Source organism: Nanorana parkeri, unplaced genomic scaffold (genome assembly GCF_000935625.1).
Source record: "Nanorana parkeri isolate BGI_ZX_2015 unplaced genomic scaffold, ASM93562v1 scaffold749, whole genome shotgun sequence".
Classification (NCBI taxonomy): Eukaryota; Metazoa; Chordata; class Amphibia; order Anura; family Dicroglossidae; genus Nanorana; species Nanorana parkeri.
This window is the reverse complement of record NW_017307017.1, coordinates 430,880-449,392: the sequence shown is the minus strand read 5'-3', so window position 1 is coordinate 449,392 and position 18,513 is coordinate 430,880. Positions and strand designations below refer to the sequence as shown.

The window sequence follows — 18,513 nt, the reverse complement described above, 5'->3', positions numbered from 1 at the left end:
CCCCCCCTCTGTTGAAGGAGGTAAGGATGCACTGGGTGGGGGGTGAAGTATGCACCCGGGGGGAGGGATTTAGCTTACTGTAGATTACTCAACCTTTTTTCATTCACAGCACCCTTTAAAAGTTTGAAAATTTCAAGGTGCCACAGTCTAAAATGTAATGGATTTTAAGGGGAGACCCCTCACAAAAAAGGGGTGTCCCCCTTCACATCAGAGTCCTCAGTCCCCTCTTCACATCAGAGTCCTCAGTACCCCTTCATATAGGAGTCCTCAGTTTCCCCTTAATATCAGAGTCCTACCATCACAACATTTCGAGGCACCTTTGAGGAAGCCAGAAGGCACCCCAGGGGGCCACGACACACTGGTTCAGAAAGGCTGGTTTAGAGGAATAAGGAGGGGGCTGGGTGGTTTTTATAATTTCTAAATGTATTCTTTAAAATGAAAATGGGAACTTATAAAATAAAATATTTTAGGGCTCATAATTATGTTTAACAGAAAGTACTTGAACAATATCCCCATGTCATCTGCTACATATTACTGAACCTAGAGGTTAATTTACTGTTCTCACAGGTACAATGTTCTACTAATATCATTAGCTAACATGAAAAGGTAAATTTAGGCTGTTTTCCACTTAAACGCCATTATCATAGATAAGAGACATATTACATTTTCTAAATAATCAATAAATAGGTAAAGGCATACAACTCACAAATCTTTATTTTTTAGTAGAGTAGGGGAAGGCTAGAATCCCTATCAGCCTTTTATTGCTGTCTATATACTTATGAGTAAGAAGAAGTCTCTCTAATTGAGCTCCGGATAGTAGTAGAAACCATTCTAATCCTTACCACTCTGTCCAAAACTTAAAAAAAAAAAAAGGTTTTGACTGGACATACACTTTAATCAAAGAATGTTTGAATCCAGAATTTTTTTTTAAATACCATTCCAGTGCACCCACAAACACACTGCAAGGGTTAAATGCTCATCAAGTGCGGTAGCTGGTGCTCTCCTCTTCTCTCTGACACTCCGGAATGGAGACGTGGATATCTTTGTCCTCACGTTCAATGCAGGACTGCTGGTCCAACATTACAAATTCATCTGGATACAAATACTTCAATTTAAACATTTAAATTGGAATTTGAATCCAGTGGGCAGCAGGTGAACTGCAGGGAGAAATGGGATTTTGTAGCAATGATTTTCAAGTAGGCTACCACTGAGGTTAGGGTAATTTACAAGTTATACTTCACCAGTTTCTGCTGTTTAACGTTTCATGGAGTATTTCTTGTTAAAGGTCATAAACCAAAACAGTAAAGATGGTGAAGGATTGTAGAACAAAAAAAAGCAGCCATTGCATTTAAAATATTTTATTCACCTAATCAGTTTGTTGCAACATTTAATATACTTTATTTGCAACAAAGATATTTATGCAGCCCGGCTTCTCCCCTCAAGACTAATATCCTATCTACTAAGCTTTGAGTCTTCAAAATAGAAACCAATATGGTTTTTAAATATATACATCCAAAATGTTAGAGATATAAAATGATTTGCTAATTGAACTCAGGTGCAATTGATAGGATTTAATTAGCAATCAGTTTTATATCTCTAACAAAACATTTTGGCTATATATATGTCTACTCTTGTCTGTTTTTACAATTAAATGAAAATGCATCTTTTCATATGATTAGGAAACAGAATGTGTTTAATTCTCTGCTGTACTCCATCCAGTGTCTGGAAAGCTTGTCAGGTGACGCGGAACAGACTCATTGCTAATTTCTTTGCTAATTTCTGTGTGTGGGAGGCGCGGGATACTTCCGACAATGTTACTGAGAGCTGTGCAGTGACATCCTGCTGCACAGATTATTATCTGATAGGAAGTTGGCAATTTATCTTTCAAAGACATTTGAACAACTTTTGATCCTGTTCTAATTATCTGACTTGTTCTAATCTTTTATTCATAATATTACTTATAGTTTATCATTATCTTTAGTAAAGATTTTATTCTTGGTCCATTAGCCCTGTTAATAATACATGATGGCTCAGTATAGGAAAGCAAGATAAGCAGGGCTGGATGTATTTCACTGACGCCTGCAGGCACACAATCTTTGGTGCCGCAAGTAACACCCCTCTGCTAGGATCACCCCTTTTACAAGAACATTTAATTGATTTATTGGTCCTAATCTGGAATAGAATATCGTGACAGTGTGTAGATAGGCTTATATGAGATTATTGTATTTTTACTGATGATGGGAAAAAATGTTCAGTTAATAACAATAGAGGCAAAAGTTACTTCTTCGTTTTTCTGCCTAAGGCCTGGTTCACGCTGAGCATTTTGTAGTGCTTTTTTGTGCCCTAAAAATGCTAAAAAATATGTCCCCCCCCCCCCCCCCCAAAATCCCATTAATTTCTATGGCCCTGTTCACATCTGAGCGTTTTGTTGCAATAAGCAAAACGCCTGTCGCTGTGTTTTTGCACAAGTTTTAAGCGCGTTTACTCATTGACTTCAATGAGCACCAATCTGCTCACAAAAACGCACAACGTTATCAAACGTGCGCAAAAACTGACATTGGAACGCGCACAAATGCTGGCGTCCAGGTGTGAACCTGGCCTACGATTATAGGCCTGCTATGGCTTATGGTAAATCCAGCCCTAATGTTAATTAAATAAGCATAGGAGCTGAATAAAACAGCTGTACAATAAATGATGCGGTCACAAATAATTATGCTTATTATAGCATACAGCCCTTGCAATCCTAAATCCTAAATGTCTCAATTCACAATCTTCTATAAGAAAAGACACGGCCTGCATGCCAAACTGACTCTTGGCAAAGATCCAGGCTTAGGGCTTGTTTACACCGAATGCGGTGCGTTCCAGAGCGGTAGCTGCTTGAACGCACTGCAATCCCTCACAAAACTTCCCCCTGCGTTCTGGGGCAGGAGGGGGCGTGGCGGTGCATTGAATTCAATGGCACCACTTCCACGCCCCCCTGCCCGCAGTGCGATCGGACACGGGGCAAAACTTTGCCTGCGTTCCGTTCCACTGCAAACGCAAAAAAATAGGGCAAGCAGTTCTTTTTGCGTTTGCAGTGGATCGGAACGCAGGCAAAGTTTTGCCACGCGTCTGAGTACTTTTAACAGGAATGTGAAATGCCCCTTTACTTGCTCCCCAGTGTTTACCAACTGCTGTATTCTCTCTTAAAACCGCTAATCTGCTATTTTCAGAATTTACAAAAACAGCTTTGAAACTGTTGGAGCAGAGTAGGCATTCAGATTTTTTGTAGAACATACTTCTGTCTTATAAACCCACTAAAAGCAACATTCCTGCCGCCTTAAAAACCACATTATGAAGTGCACCTAACGTGCTGAATGTTGTGTACTATTATTATCAATAGTATAGTTCCCATCTATGTATTTACATGCAGCACAGGTATTTAGAAATCCTGGTTGCTTTAGCCACTGTTTCCAGCCAGCATATCTTCCATAATGACCAATCGGACCATATTTAAAATAAAGGCAAACACAAAACGTAGGAAGTACTCTTCCTCTGCAAAACATATTATATAGCCATTAAACAAAGAAGCATTTAAGCAAGCATGTACTGAAGACATTTTGCTAACCTCTTCCTTTGAAAATACCAGTTGTCTGGCTGTTGTGCTGATCCAAAGGTCAACCCTTTTAGAGTCACTGACCCGGAACAAGTATACAGAATAGGCGTTCTAATTTGGTTTTCTGTTGCTTGTTCCTAATCAATGAGTCAGAAAGTATTGAGGCCAGAGACAGTCAAGTCATTAGCAGTTTCAGAAGAAGATCAGAAATTGCAGCCCATGTTTTTCTCTCAGTACAAGTTACTTTGAAGCAAAATTAACAGCCTGCTATATATTGTATAATTAAAGAAGAAAAAAAAAACATTCAAAAACATGAAATGTGACAGTCATTCAGCCATCTTCATCTCTGTTGAGCAACAATGTAAGATGTATGTGGCAACTGCAGACACCGCCTCACAAATTGCATCAAGAAGAAAAGCTTCTTCTTCTTATGAAAGCCAAATGCAAGGATTATATACCTTAAAGTGATATGAAACCTTATTTTTTTTCTTTTTATATTTAATTATATTAATTTCCATTTTTTTTCCTTTTATACTTTTTGATAGGGATGCACCGATACTAGTTTTTTTTTTCCGGTACTCGCCAATACCGAACCCGATACAAGATGTCTCAATAAGGAAGCCAGGCGCCGTGTAATGACTTACCGCCTGGCTTCCTGATTACCTGGGAAGCTAAGCGGCTTGTAATGACACGCCGCCCGGCTTCACGATTAGCTGGGAAGCCGTCCCCATGCTCCCTCGTCTACCAGGTGACGAGGAAAGATGGAGACGGCTTTCTGGCCAGTCAGGAAGTCGGGGGGCGAGTAATGACTTGCCACCTGGCTTCCTGGTTGGCCAGCTTCCCAACCAATCAGGAAGCCGGTGGGCGAGTCATTACACAGCGCACGGCTTCCTGATTGGCTGGGAAGCCGGCTTCATGCTCCCTCGTCACCACCCTGACGGCTTTCTGGTCAGTCAGGAAGCTGGAGGGGGCGGGTAATGACTCGCCGCCCAGCTTCCTGGTTGGCCAGATCAGGAAGCTGGTTGGCGAGAGAGCCTCTCCTGGAGGCGAGGGAGAATGGAGCCGGCTTCCCAGGCCAAGCAGGAAGCCGGGCAGTGTGTAATGATTCACCACCCAGCTTCCTGATTTGTTGGGAAGCTGGCCTACTAGGAGCCGAGCGGCAAGTCATAGCCCCCACCACCCGGCTTCCTGATTTGCCGGGAGCCCGGCTCCATGCTCCCTCACCTCCAGGTGATGACGGAGCTTGGAGCTGGCTTCCCAGCCAACCACAAAGCCGGGCGCCGTGTAATGATTTGCCGCCTGGCTTCTTGATTTGTTGGGAAGCTGGCCATTCAAGAAGCCAGGTGGCGAGTCATTACCAGCCCCCTGGCTTCCGGATTGGCTGGGTAGCCAGCTCCATGCTCCCTGGTGACAAGGTGTAATGATTTGCCGACTGGCTTTCTGATACTGGAAGTTCCGTTATCAGCATAGGCATCGGGAGCATACTAGTATTGGTATCGTGCATCCCTACTTTTCCATTTCCTCGTTATCCCTGAACCGCTAGCCCGCCTCACCCTGTGCGGGTGTCTCCACCAGCTAGCCGGCTGTGGCTGCAAATAGCTGTGTGTGTCCATAGACACACACAGCGAGCGGTAAGCCACACACCCCTCTCTCACAGTCACAATTGAACTGGCGGCAGAATGAGCCGATGGCTCTTCTGCCCTCAGTACCCTACCCCAGGACCAGGAAGTTCAGGGAATGCCGAGTATCTTCCTGGTCCCGTCGGAGGAGACAAACGGCCCGGAGATAAGTTTGGAGGGGCAGGGTAATACAATGCAAAGAATGCATTAAGGTAATAAAGACCAAGCCTTTAATGCTACTTTGAGGCAGCTTTACTCAGAAGAAACATTTATAATTCTCCATTATACTTGAAGCCTCTAGCAAAGAGCAATAGCCTGATTAAGACTTACAGAAAGTTTAAGGTTTGTACTTTGGGTCTAATTAAGAACTGTAGTGTGGTTTGCAGCCAGTGTCAAGAAATATTTGTAGCCCGTGATATGTGTCACAATACTAGTCTAAAAGTGTCACAAGTATGAATGTGTAACAGGAAGCCTCTAATGACATGCAACCACATATGTAAAATATATTTTAATGGTAAATGAAAAGGCTGTTGATAGAAAAGACAAATGTCCTTTAAGTGATACTCTTTATCAGTTGTCTTGATTTAAGCAGCAGGCTTTCATAAATACTTGTCTCAGTTTGTCAGGTGTGATGCACACACAGCAAATACCATGTCACATCGTTATATCCATGTAATGTCAGGTCAAATATATGGTTACCCATAGCCATTAGATATGGATGGTCAGATGTCTGTGTCAGAAAGTGCAGCAGAACAAAATATGGAGATGTCTGCTTTGCTTAGCATAGAGCTCAGAGTTTTTAGATGTAAACATGATATAATTTGCTATACAGTCTCCAGAAAAGTATTGTCAGCAGTGTTTCTCACCATGTTCAGGCCACTTTCAAACAAACGGATTATGGGCATTAATCACGCCCAATGCTACCGTTGCTTTTGATGTCTAAGCAAGGTCTTATTACTTGTAACCCCAGTCTAAATCCCCTTCTACCACAACCAAAGAGAAAAGAAAACCTAATTTCCCATCTGCTCATTCTAGGAGCGAGTAGACAGTTCTGCAAAATTAGACAATTTATCTTGTTTTGTCTCACAATTTGGGAAGCCCTTCAGTGGTTTTAGCATACACATAGGATAGGAAGAAGAGATAAGAGATATGGCTCGTCTTAGTTCTAAGTTAATCTTTATTTAGTGGCTGCTTTGAGGTGTTAGTTTATACCACATTGCAAACTAGATTTAAGAATCCCTTTCATACACAAGCAAAATAAATAGAATTGTAACATATTGAGGTAAGAAAGCTCATGTGCCCTTTATGAATGATAACTGAATGTACCATTGGTGCACAGTCAGGAGGCACACCTTTTAGAGTGGACAATAATGTACATTTAATGTAGAATGTAAGTGCTTTTGCGTCACAAGACATTTTAACTTTAAAATGCATCACTACAGGCAGCTGTTCAGCATGGAGGGAAATCTGTATTTTTTACACAAGAAACCAGACACTGTCCTCATTGTAAGACTCTCAGGGTTATTCACAAAAGGGTGAAGAGTTTGGAGAAGGCAGGAGAAGTGAACAATCTAGGACAACATAGCTGAACTGTGAAGTGAACTGAATTGGAGAATTTTTCCAAATCAGCTGTTTTGTCCTAGATTGTTCACTTCTCCTGCCTTCTCCAAACTCTTCATCCTTTTGTGAATAGACCTGCCAGTGTTATCAGAAAAGTCCTTTCCTACTTGGGTAGAGTATGAGTACCTACATTATAAGACCTATGTAGAGATGATGATGATGGCATTTTTCTTTACAAAGAGATTGTCCTTTGCTAATGAGGGCCAACCGGTTCAGTTAGACACTTCAATGCCATCAACACACCCCCCAAGTGAAAAATCCTAGTACTATCCTAGTACAGCTGATTTAAAATATGATTTGATAAAAATCTATACATGAGGGGGGATTACTAAATATATTGCATATATTAAGTATTGCAGTTCGACTGTGAACTGATTATTAGGGATTTCAAAGTTTGGGGACCAGCTGCAAAAGCTAAAATGCACTGCATGATATGCTACACTCAATGCATAGCATAACATGCGGAGTCTCATTTCTGTATCTTACATCAGTTTATAAAAGGAATCTGTGTAAATTACGCAGTTGATAAAGATGAGTCATGCTATCTACCAGATGCACACATTTAATACATAAAGCTAATTAGCATACCATATTGGTTTCAAAGAGAAGTTTAACATACAGCTGTATTTTGCATCACATCTAACATGCAGCACCATATCCAAATCTTATTTAGAAAAACAGAAACTGTAGACCCCTGCCGGTAACCTTTTTAGTCTCACATATGTTTCCGTCCCCTATCATTGGCATTTTTGTATTCTCACTTTACTGTATCTTTCCTTTTATACCCTCAGCAGGAGGGAAATGGTAATCTTGGATGAAGTATATCACAAAGTTTATAGTACACCTAATGTATTTTTCTGGACCTGCATGAGTCCAGATGAATGGACTGGTCTTATACCAACAGTGTTGTCTGACCTGTAAGAGTACAGAGAAATATAATAAATTAATTTGATTGGGTAAGATTGCCATCTCACCTAAAAACGTGGGTCAGATTATTTGTATTAAATGCTTACTTTGCAATAGTAGTTGCAGTGAAGTACTGCGAAAGCTCAGGCATAAACCAACTCTCCCTAAAAAAGAACTCCAGCCAGAAGAAAACGTCATGCTTGCAGTGGGGCTACCCCCAAACTGCAAGGATTATGTGCTTATTTTTGTCTAGGGTGTAAAATAACACTCCGGCGGTCTAGGGATCCTGGAGTCATCACCTCCAGTACAGTGTATTGGAGGTGAGGGTGTCGAGGGACATTCCTTCGCCAGAGCAGAGAGGGAGGGAGGCTGAAGGAAACGGTCTAGCAGCCAGGCTAGACCAAGGACTATATCTTTTTTTATTTTAGACCCTAGATCACAACGAGCACCTAAACCTTTTTCAGTGTGGGGGTAGCCCCACTACAAGGGTTAAGTTTTATTCTGCCTGGAATTTTTTAAAGATGATAATAGGGAATTGTAATTTCAAATGTTGTTGTCAGGAAATGTGTTGTTATTTTAGGAATTTTAAAGTTGGAAATGTTTTTGGGCAGTGGCTAAATGTGCAGTCTGGATTTTAGGAAATATTCCCATATGCTATATCATCTTTATTATCTACTAGCTTTTATAGCTCTACAATTAGGAGCATATCAATAAAACAATGAAGGTGACTTCCACAAAACATTCAATAGTGGGGAATTAATCACTTATATAAAAACATGCACTAGGAAGATTCACTTGCAGCAAATGTTTGGTAACTGAACGGCTATTAATATGCTCCTTAGTGATCCCCAAATCTTTACAAAATCTGCAGCTCATTTAACCCCCTTAGGCCTGGTTCACCCCTGGGACTTTTACAGCGCTGATCGACGCGCTGTAAAACGCTCAAACAGTGAAATCCCATAACTGTAACATTTAGTAGGATAAATCATTGTTTTCAATACTCATTTTAAAGTTGTAATGCATTATAGAAGCCAAACCAGAGACAGATTTGGCTGGACACAATGCTGTCTTATATATGCAGTTCAAGTATTTAAACAGAATCAATGCACCAAGTTTTCATAGTAATCCAGCAGAAAGTGCCATATTGTGTATTAGGAATGAAACCTGTACTTCCAATAAAAGCATTCAAGTGACACTAAACTCTTATTTCAATCTTAAATCTTAAAAATGCATTCAGATACCTTAACTATTAACATAAATGTATCTTATTTGTGTATCACTCTGCTGTGGATCCTCAAATCATCTCTGAATTGGTGCTGACACTGTCCTTCCTTCTGGGAGGTGACTACTTTTGTTCCCCATGGTTCCTGTGTGTGTTGTAAAATAACCACCGCTCCAAGCTCACACCCATGATGGACTACAATCTCAATACAAATTAGTAAACTAAACATGACATTGCAGTCCATCAAGGGAGCGAGCTTGGAGCAGTGGCTACTTTACAACACACACAGGGACCATGGGAAACAAAAGTAGCCACCCTCTGTCAGAAGTTTTGCTCTGATTAAAGCCATGAAACCATGATAAACCATTAAATTAAATTCACCTTTATTCTACAGAATAAAAAAAACAAAATGGCTTCCAGTATGCACATGTTACATTACGTATAGGTGATAAGTCTAGGCCTTACTGTTTCCTTCTCTGAGCGCTTAATAGTTCTGACACCTCCAGAAGGAAGGACAGTGTCAGCACGAATTCAGAGATGATTTGAGGATCTACAGCCGAGTGATACACAAATAAGATACATTTTTATTTATAGTTAAGGTATATGAATGCATTTTTAAGATTTAACTCCTGTCACTTTAATATTTATACTTTTTTGACCTGGAAAATATAGAAATGAGGAGAGGGACAAAAATAGATTGGGCATCATGCTTCACTCTCATTTCCTTAGACCTCACAGAGTGCACAGCATAGACCTAAGCCAGTGCTTGCAGATAAACGCTGGCAGATCATCAGTGTGGACATGCTAATACTAATCCTTTTTGTTGGCTTAGAAAAAGAACAAATGCATGACTGAAACCATTGATGAGGGATTAGTACAAGTAACAAAATGTTCAAAATGTTATTATTTTGTGACAGTGACGTTATTAAATTGATGCAACTTGTGACAGCTCATGGTGTTTGTTACATTGTTATAAATGGATGGCTCTCATTTGCAGGAACCAACATTTGGGATCTTGAACTGTGTTCAATGACTGTTAAACGGGAATCTGTCGACAAAAGAAATAGCTTTCTGATGGTGGCTCTATTATCTGACTAACAACCTGCAGCCTCCAATTCTAGGACAGTATAGCACCTATTCAGCATCAGTGTGAGTCAGGTGATGACTTTTCCACTAATATACAGCTTATAAGTCAGATAATGGCAGCTTCCAGCAGACAGGTATTTTTCTTAAATATTGGCATGTGATTTTTAGTTAACGAAGAACAGTGTACTCATTAATTATATAGCTGTCACATTAGAATTGTGACAGGTCACCTATAAACTTGTTTCCATAAAAACTTTCTCTTGATTATCCCTGATTATAAAATTTCCCTAGTTTTTGATAGTGAAGTAAGGAAGTAAGGAAGTGTTAGTACCTATGTGAGATTGTCATAGTGACATCCATCACTATGACAGATTTCCCCAATGCTGCATGCACTATTTTTGCAGATCGTACCGGACCGGAACGCAACGCAGGTACTAATGTGCACGCGATCAGGTGCCGGCAATCGCACTGCGGGCAGGGGGGGGGCATGGCTGCGGTGCCATTGACTTTAGTGCACCGCCACGGCTTCTTCCGCCCAAAACAAAGTGAGCGGGCCAGGTTGCATTCCAGTGCGTTCCAGAGGCCGAATGCTCTGGAACGCACTCTTTATGGTCCATCGGCCCTGAAAGATTGCGTTAACTGATGTCATATGCTGATCAACTAGTGAAAAAACAATGTAACAGTAATGTTGTTACAATGTATTTACCAGTGGCACTTTATGAACACTTTTTTAATTCTTCATTCTACATAATACATAATGAGACTTGACTGCCGAAATGAAAGTTGGGTCCTGCTGATACTAGTGGCTGAAAGGAAAAAAGATCAGGGCGTACATCAATAAAGTTTATTTTAGGGTGTACGCCCTATGTCCGCAACTAGTTGACAGGTGAACTCAGTTATTGGCAGGGGCCAAAGAGTTATATCTTTTTTATGGTGATGGGTTTTTTATTCTCGAGGCCCCAGGTCTTCCCTAGTATGTGTGCATTACTAGATCAGTTCCCAAGCGATAAAATAAGGTGAAGGGGAATGTATTTTATGATCTTGTACCAAAATTTTGAATAATCAGTTTTGTGTAGATTGAGGCTATCATAACAGGGACCACTAATGTGAGGTAAAGTAAGTTTAGTCCACTGGGAAAATATCCAGTTATTCTGCATAAATGGGACGTGTGACCCACTTGTCTATCTTTGGTCTAAAACGCAACTTTTAGTAGTCAAATTTTCTCTAAAAAGGACACTTAGCAGTTTTTATACCTATTCACAATATCTTAGCACTAATATCTTGTTATACAAAGGATGGATGGATGAGGGACGCCAGTCACCTACTGTATATCTCTCCTCATGTATTCCCTTTATTTGCACTTTGTGGGGAATTCAGGTAAAGATAATCAAGTGCTGCATATTTAAGAGAATGCACCAGTAGAGCTCACCCATAAAGTTAACTGGTGTCCTTCCTCCATCTTTTCTGGGACAAGATATTAGTGAGAGGATATTGTAATTTGGAATGAGGGCTGCTAAGTGAATTTTCCTTTTGGAGAACATTCACCATTAAAAGTTACATTTTATACAGCCTAGGGATAGATGTGTGAGCTGCATGCCCCCTTTTTACAGTGCTTAACAGAGGCAAAGAGTTTGCAATGTCATTTATTAAACACAACTTAGTTATGTACTATTTGTTCTTGCGTTGTAGCTTTCTCACTCTTGCTATTGCATTGACACAAGAGAGAGGAGAAAAAAAATGGGGTTTTTCGTTGGCTGGCAGAGTGACAAATCCAATAGACTTCACAACATAAGTGGATATAAAAATGAAAAATGTATTTGTCAAAACATCTTATTAAAAAAGGACATTGGACAAGTGATTAAAATATAAAGAGAGCTCGCCCTTTGGAGGGAACCTCCTAATAACCCCCTTGGGGTCCCACAGATGAGGTTCAAATATGCATAAACGTTGATATGTAGATAACAGATGCAGTATTATAGCCAATACATCTTCAATAATACATAAAACGAAAGGATGAACCCTCTAGTGGAACAAACAAGGTGGGTAGTAGGGTAGCATTGACAGTAGGAGTCAAGCGATGCTGGTGAGGCTCAACGCGTTTCGTGCCAAAGGGCAATTCTTTAGGAGCAGGAGGTGGTCTACAAAAGTATAGCCAACGAAAAACCCAATTTTTTCTCCTCTCTCTTGTGTCACTACTAATGAACCAGGGGTTGGCTCCCAGAGATTTGGGATCTGTGCACCATAAATCAACCTTCTTGCTATTGCATTGTCGGAACACAAGTGCCATTATAATACAGACTTATAAACAGATACAGTGGTCATTTATAAAATCTGTCCTTTTCTGTCATTTTCCTTTGCATTATTATGCTTTCTATAAAGTGACAGCTGCACTTTACTTATAATTATTAGTACACCTAATAATGGCAATTTTAAGTCTTGACCTATTAACACTAGAGGACCAGCTTAAACTACTGATAACCAACCTCCCCTATACAGTACCTAATTAAAGTATATTGGTCCTTATTTTAACCATCATTAATATTATTATTGTACTAAAACCCAATGCCACAGTCCATTTTTAGTCCAATGCAGCCAGTTATGCAAAATCACATGTATGAAGCACAAACGAGTGCACTGAAAGACCAACATGCAAATTGTTTGACCAGTTGGAAGATTTTAGTAGATTTTCTCAGATTTTATCTTCATTTCTGTTAATAAATAATAAATATAGCTAAACCAAAACCAAGTGGTACATTCACTTACACACTGTTGTGAATCACTCATACACATAGTAGTAAATGGACATGTTGGGTGAACAGGATCACGTGTGGGTCATCTGATAGCCAGCTTTAGTGGCTTGGGCATTGTGATATAAGAAGTAAAAGGAAGTCTAAGAGATGAACCTCCACCATTGTACATTTTTTAGGAAAATAATAGGTTTGGTTTTTGTAGTTTAAAGTATACATTTATTTACAAAAAATGTTAACTTTGTATAAAATAAATGTGTGAATGGATTATACATTTAAAGGTCAAATATTTATTAAGTGTTAGTAAGCAAGAGAAGTTAAAATAAATTATCTGTATGATTGTTTTGTTATGTGTGTGATGACTGGTCATGACCATCTTGCCTGACAGTAGTTTGGTTAATAACTCCTCTGGCCATTCTGAGAGGAGACTGTCGTTGTTTTAGTTGTTTTGGGTTTTGCAATGTTAACATCTCTCTCTTCCATCCCATTTCTCATTCCATGTCCTCTATCTCTGTCTTGCTATACTTCCTTTTTTTTTTTTTTTTTTTTTCTCTCCCATCTTTAACTTTGGCCCTGACTTGCCCTATATATTTCCCTTCCTATCCCCAACGTTCTTTTTTTTTTTCTCTCTCTCTCTCTATGTCTCTTTCTATTCTCTCTGCTCATATTGCATGTTGATACGTCTCAGACACTCAGATGTTCGGAGTCTTGGCTCATTGTGTAAGTCTTTGCATGCAGCCACCAATCAGCGGCAGGCTCTGTCTGTATGTCTGTCTTCCTCCTTGACCTGTCTTGTGACTTTTCCTTCTCAGAGGTCAGTGGAGTAATATCTGGAAGTCTTTTTTTTTGTTGTCCTTACCCTTATCCTCAAAGGCAGCAAACATTAAGTAGAAGGTGTTATCCATTTATGCATTTAAAAAGATCTTAAGAATTGGCCCCTCATTTTTATTCCCCTCATATTTATAACTATTTATTACCTAATACTGTAGCTTCCATAAATATATCAAACAAGCCATGTCCAAGCATTTACCTGTATGAAAGCATGGACATGTACATACAAGTGGTAAGGGTTGTGTATAAACGATCATTTCTAGAAAATCAAATTGCTCCAGATATTTACCATGATGTAAGTTACATTGAAGGAATCTATGTTTGTTTTGATATATCGGTGTGCCCTGTGTATACAAAATTATATTTGCTGCCATCTCCCTCCTCCCTTTTCACTTCTTTCCCATAGCCTCAGAGTTACTAAACGGTGGTAAGTGTAATTCTTCATAGCAAACAAAATATCAGAGAAGAATGTAACAAAGGTGTCTTTGGCACAGCCTGAATTATACACAGGTATACAAAGTCCCACTCTCAATGGGTCCAACAGAGCCCTATTTTATGTTGCTGAGATGTTAGACTGAAAGCCATCATTTAGCAAACATATTAAACTAAATTACCTTTGTAAGTTACTTGTATACACAAAGGCTGTATTCATTTGTTTACCTTTGCATATTTAAAGCTGAACTCCAGTCAGACAGCTAAATAAACAGTTGGAATACATATGTTCTATCTGCTAAAGGTTTTTTTACATTTTGTGCAGTTGGTTTTGTAATCCATACACAGCTACCAGACAGTACAGTCAAGTCCTTAACCCCCACTGAGTCAGTAGCTTACTTTAGTAAAGAGCAATTCCCATTCTGCTGACTGGACAGTGGACAGAAATACACTAAATAGTTAATTGCTCTGTTCTCTCCTACTGTCAGCACGTTTCCTGCAAATGTGCACTGCAAAAGAGCCTAATTGACTCTTAGTGCTGACCTTCCCTGTCCCAGTCTGCTCTGTCGGACATTACAGATAGCTGATATCAAGACAGATTTAGGAATTTACAATAGTTGCATTTAAAAATGTGTCTAATTATTTTTAATGGATACATAACTGCACTAATTCATGTTTGTTGTATGTACCTGGACTTCAGCCTTTAAATATATTTATTTTTTACCTAACTATAAAAGCTGATGACATTGCCAGTGGAGGTTGCTTCAGCAGGGATACTTTGTCCATTGTATGACATATTTTTGTGAAGCGTTATAAGGGATGAATGATTACATTTTGTGGCAAGGGACCAGTTATAACGTAAGCATGAGGTTGTTTGCAGACCAGAGGGCAGTCAGACATATTCAACCACCTTCAAGGGAACAAATCTTAGGAGTGTTTGCTAGCCAAGAAAGTTTATGCAATTTGTAGCGGGTATGGGGGAGCAGAACAGCAGTGCCGGCAGAATGGGGGATAGACAGAGTGATTGGGCAGGTTTCCCTCCTGCTTGATGAGAGCTGTCAACCAGTGGGCTCTGCTTGCCACAATAGATATGGAATTGTCACCCATTCCAGTCTATTGTTGGGCAACTGTCATTTCATGTCTATGGACTGCTTAGGAGTGATGATGGACATTAGAAAATGTTTTGCAATGGAACATCGTACGTTCTTGAAAAATTAGATTTTTTTAAAATAAATGTAGCTCACAATGGAGCTGATTACCTTAAATTTGAAATGCTAATGTTTTGGCAAAGGCTACAAATCTATTGCAATACCTCACAAGCTTAAAAAGAGCTATATGAATGAAATTGTAGTAGTAGGAATATCAAAAGGTATCTCCTTCTTTTGTTGCCCATTTTTAAATATAAATTTGGATAAAGAGAGACATGGTGAACTTTCATCACATTTCATTTCTTATTCTGCCACATGGTTCATCATTTGTAACAGCCATTACTCTCCCTTTGACCAACAATATTGTCCCTCATTGCTCATAATTTATAATTTTCATTTTTTTTGTCATTAGTGGCTGATGGATGATTATCTTTGAGTCTAACAAATTACGTAGATATGCACTCATAATTAAAAATAGGGTTGATCTTTTTACCTGTCGATTATGTTTAGCTATATAGAACAGCAAGGTACCTCATAATTCATCTAAAATTATTATTATTATTTATTGTTATTATACAGGATTTATATAGCGCTAACAGTTTGCGCAGCACTTTACAAAATAAAGGGAGACAGTACAGTTACAATTCAATTCAATACAAGAGGGTTAGGAGGGCCATGCTCACAATGCAATTCAATACAAGAGGGTTAGGAGGCCATGCTCGTGAGAGCTTACAATCTAGAATAATTAGCAATTAGATTTCAAGAAGAAAATTAAAAATATGTAATTAACTTTCATTTATACAGATTATTTTATTGTTATGCATTTTATTTTTTCTAATTGTTTGTATTTGCATGCAGAATGGATGAGATTTAGACATGCACTTAGCTGTAATTCACACTAACGTCTACCCGTAATATTGTAAAACATACCACGTATACACTTCATACTTTAAGTCCTTTTTTTATTACAAACACCAGTTTGTATCATTTTTGCAAATTTGGTGTTGTATGCACTGTAGCCTCCATGACAATGGCATGCCAATTTCTGACAAAACTAGTCATTTCATTAATTACTTTTTATTGAATCGCAAAGGATACTTTCATACATCTCTAATACAGTACTGCCGTTTAGTAACTGCAACTGCTCCTATGAGCTTCTCTAACACTTACCTTGAATAGCTTATTGTGTCACACTGACCTTTCCACTTTTTTCAATAGCCTATTTCATTCACAAGTATCTTCATTCACTTTTCCTGAGGACAGGGTCTTAGAGATACTTGAAAGGATGTGGTGTTGAGAAATTTTGAAACATTTTAACTTATATTACTTTCTTTCTTCTTCTTGCTCACTCTTTTTCTCCTCTCTTTTAAATAACTCTCATATTTCCTATCCCTGTCATCTTTCCTACAACTTTTTCTGGTATGTACCTGTTTTCCATTTCTACCCAATTCAATATAATTACTTTTGTTTTTCCAAATATTGTTCTTCTAACCTACCTCTGTTTGCACTTGTATTATCTAATCACCCCCCTCCTTTTTCTTTTGTCTCCCTTCCTGTCTGTTTTCAAATTGTTGTTTCTTCATTACATTAACATTTTTTTGCATTGTGCACATGGTCCTGGTCTTCATTCTCCTCTTGTCTTCTCTACACCCTGTTAATTTTTTTTTATTTTGAATTTTCTTTCTCCCACTTCCTGCTTTGTCCTCTCTGCTCCCTTTCCTTATATGTTCTCTCTCCCTATCACAGCTTGTTCAGCAGTCTTGGAGAGCTGCACACTATTTCCCAGCGCAGCTATGGAACTTCCTACACCGTGCGTCCAGGGACCAGACACCCCTTGACTCGCCGGGCACCTAGCCCTGTATCACCTTCCTCTGAGAGGGTGGAGCCCTTGGGTGGGGCACGTTCCTACACCCTTACACCTCCTACCATCCTGAAGTCCTCCAGTCTCTCAGTTCCTCACGAGCCTAAGGAAGTGCGCTTTGTGGTAAGAAGCGTCAGCGCCCGGAGTCGTTCTCCTTCCCCGTCTTCTGGGCATCCCATGCACACTTCTCGTCCATTCCTGCAGAAGCCCCTTTCCCTTTGGAATAAGTATGATGTTGGTGACTGGCTAGAGAGTTTAAACCTTGCAGAACACCGGCTCAAGTTCCAGGACAATGAAATAGAGGGCTCACATCTACCTGCGCTTACCAAGGATGATTTTGTAGAGCTGGGAGTAACCCGTGTGGGTCATCGCATGAACATCGAGCGTGCCCTCCGTCAACTCAGCACCAGCTGACCCGGTCAGGAGCTGCGGTCCCATCAAGCGGGAGGGCAACTCCGCACCGCTGCGGGGGGAGGAATCTCTTTACATACACACAAGGACAGTCACTTCTCAGAATACTTAAAATACCCATCTGAAGACACACATAGACCTGGACACCTAGAGCAAACACAGTGTCTTGCACATAGTGAGAAAGGTTCTTATTGCGCTGAACCCACTAAAAGTGGAACGCAGTGCTGTTCACACACACATACTGTAACTATAACTTGTGCTAGTATGATCACATTTAGCCTGTCACATGCAGATACAATCACTTTAACACATACCGATACACAGACGTTGACTCACACCATGACAGATGGAAAACACTGTATTCTATCTGATAAATCAGATGTCCAATGATAATATACACACTGTCATATTCAGTAAGCTCTGCACATACAAACACACAAAATCCTCTCCTTGTGCGGTGCAGTGGGGCCCAGTAATTGATCCCTCCCTCCCTCTTTCTCTGTGCCATAGAATGGAGGTGGGATCAGTCACAGGGTCCCAAGGCCAGGCCACTGTGTGTTAATGCCACCTTTTTTTTTATATACATGAATAAAGGGATCGCAGTCAGACAGAGATCAGTCTGCAGGGGAACGGGGTTGAGCTGCACACCTCCCATAAGAAGATCTAACTCAAGTCCTGTCACTGGACTTTTTTTTTACAGCAGATATGGGGGTATATAGAGGTATATGCGGATCCCGTAATACCTCATTTGGGGTTTCAACTTTTATTTGATTATTTTTTATTTTATTTTTATTGGAGGTTATGAGTGTTTTTACAATAAACCCCTCACCATGCCACCAGCATTCTTTTGAATGAAACATGCATTTCTTTATTTGGGTCACATCTTACAAGGGATGATTTGGTTGGTTTTTAGGGGCTTCTCATTTGTTCCAATGTCATATTTATTTGCACATGGGTATTCATTAAGACTGGGCCATCCATATAACATGGTGGAAGATTGTCCTTAAGTTGTGACATTTATGTATGACTGTTCTG

General features: G+C 39.8%; 1 protein-coding gene across 3 annotated transcripts in view; it reads left to right on the top strand.

The window, feature by feature from the left end:
• Positions 1–18,150, top strand: part of SHANK3 (SH3 and multiple ankyrin repeat domains 3) — a 281,977-nt gene extending 263,827 nt beyond the window's left edge. For 2 of the 3 annotated variants that reach the window (XM_018564419.1, XM_018564418.1), the window contains one exon: positions 16,953–18,150. In XM_018564419.1, coding sequence (XP_018419921.1) covers positions 16,953–17,481 — 529 coding nt within the window. In that variant the 3' untranslated portion in view covers positions 17,482–18,150. Of the gene's footprint in view, positions 1–13,483; positions 13,516–16,952 lie in introns of all 3 variants that reach the window. The other variant, XM_018564420.1, reaches the window with a different exon arrangement.
• Positions 18,151–18,513: the final 363 nt, after the last annotated feature.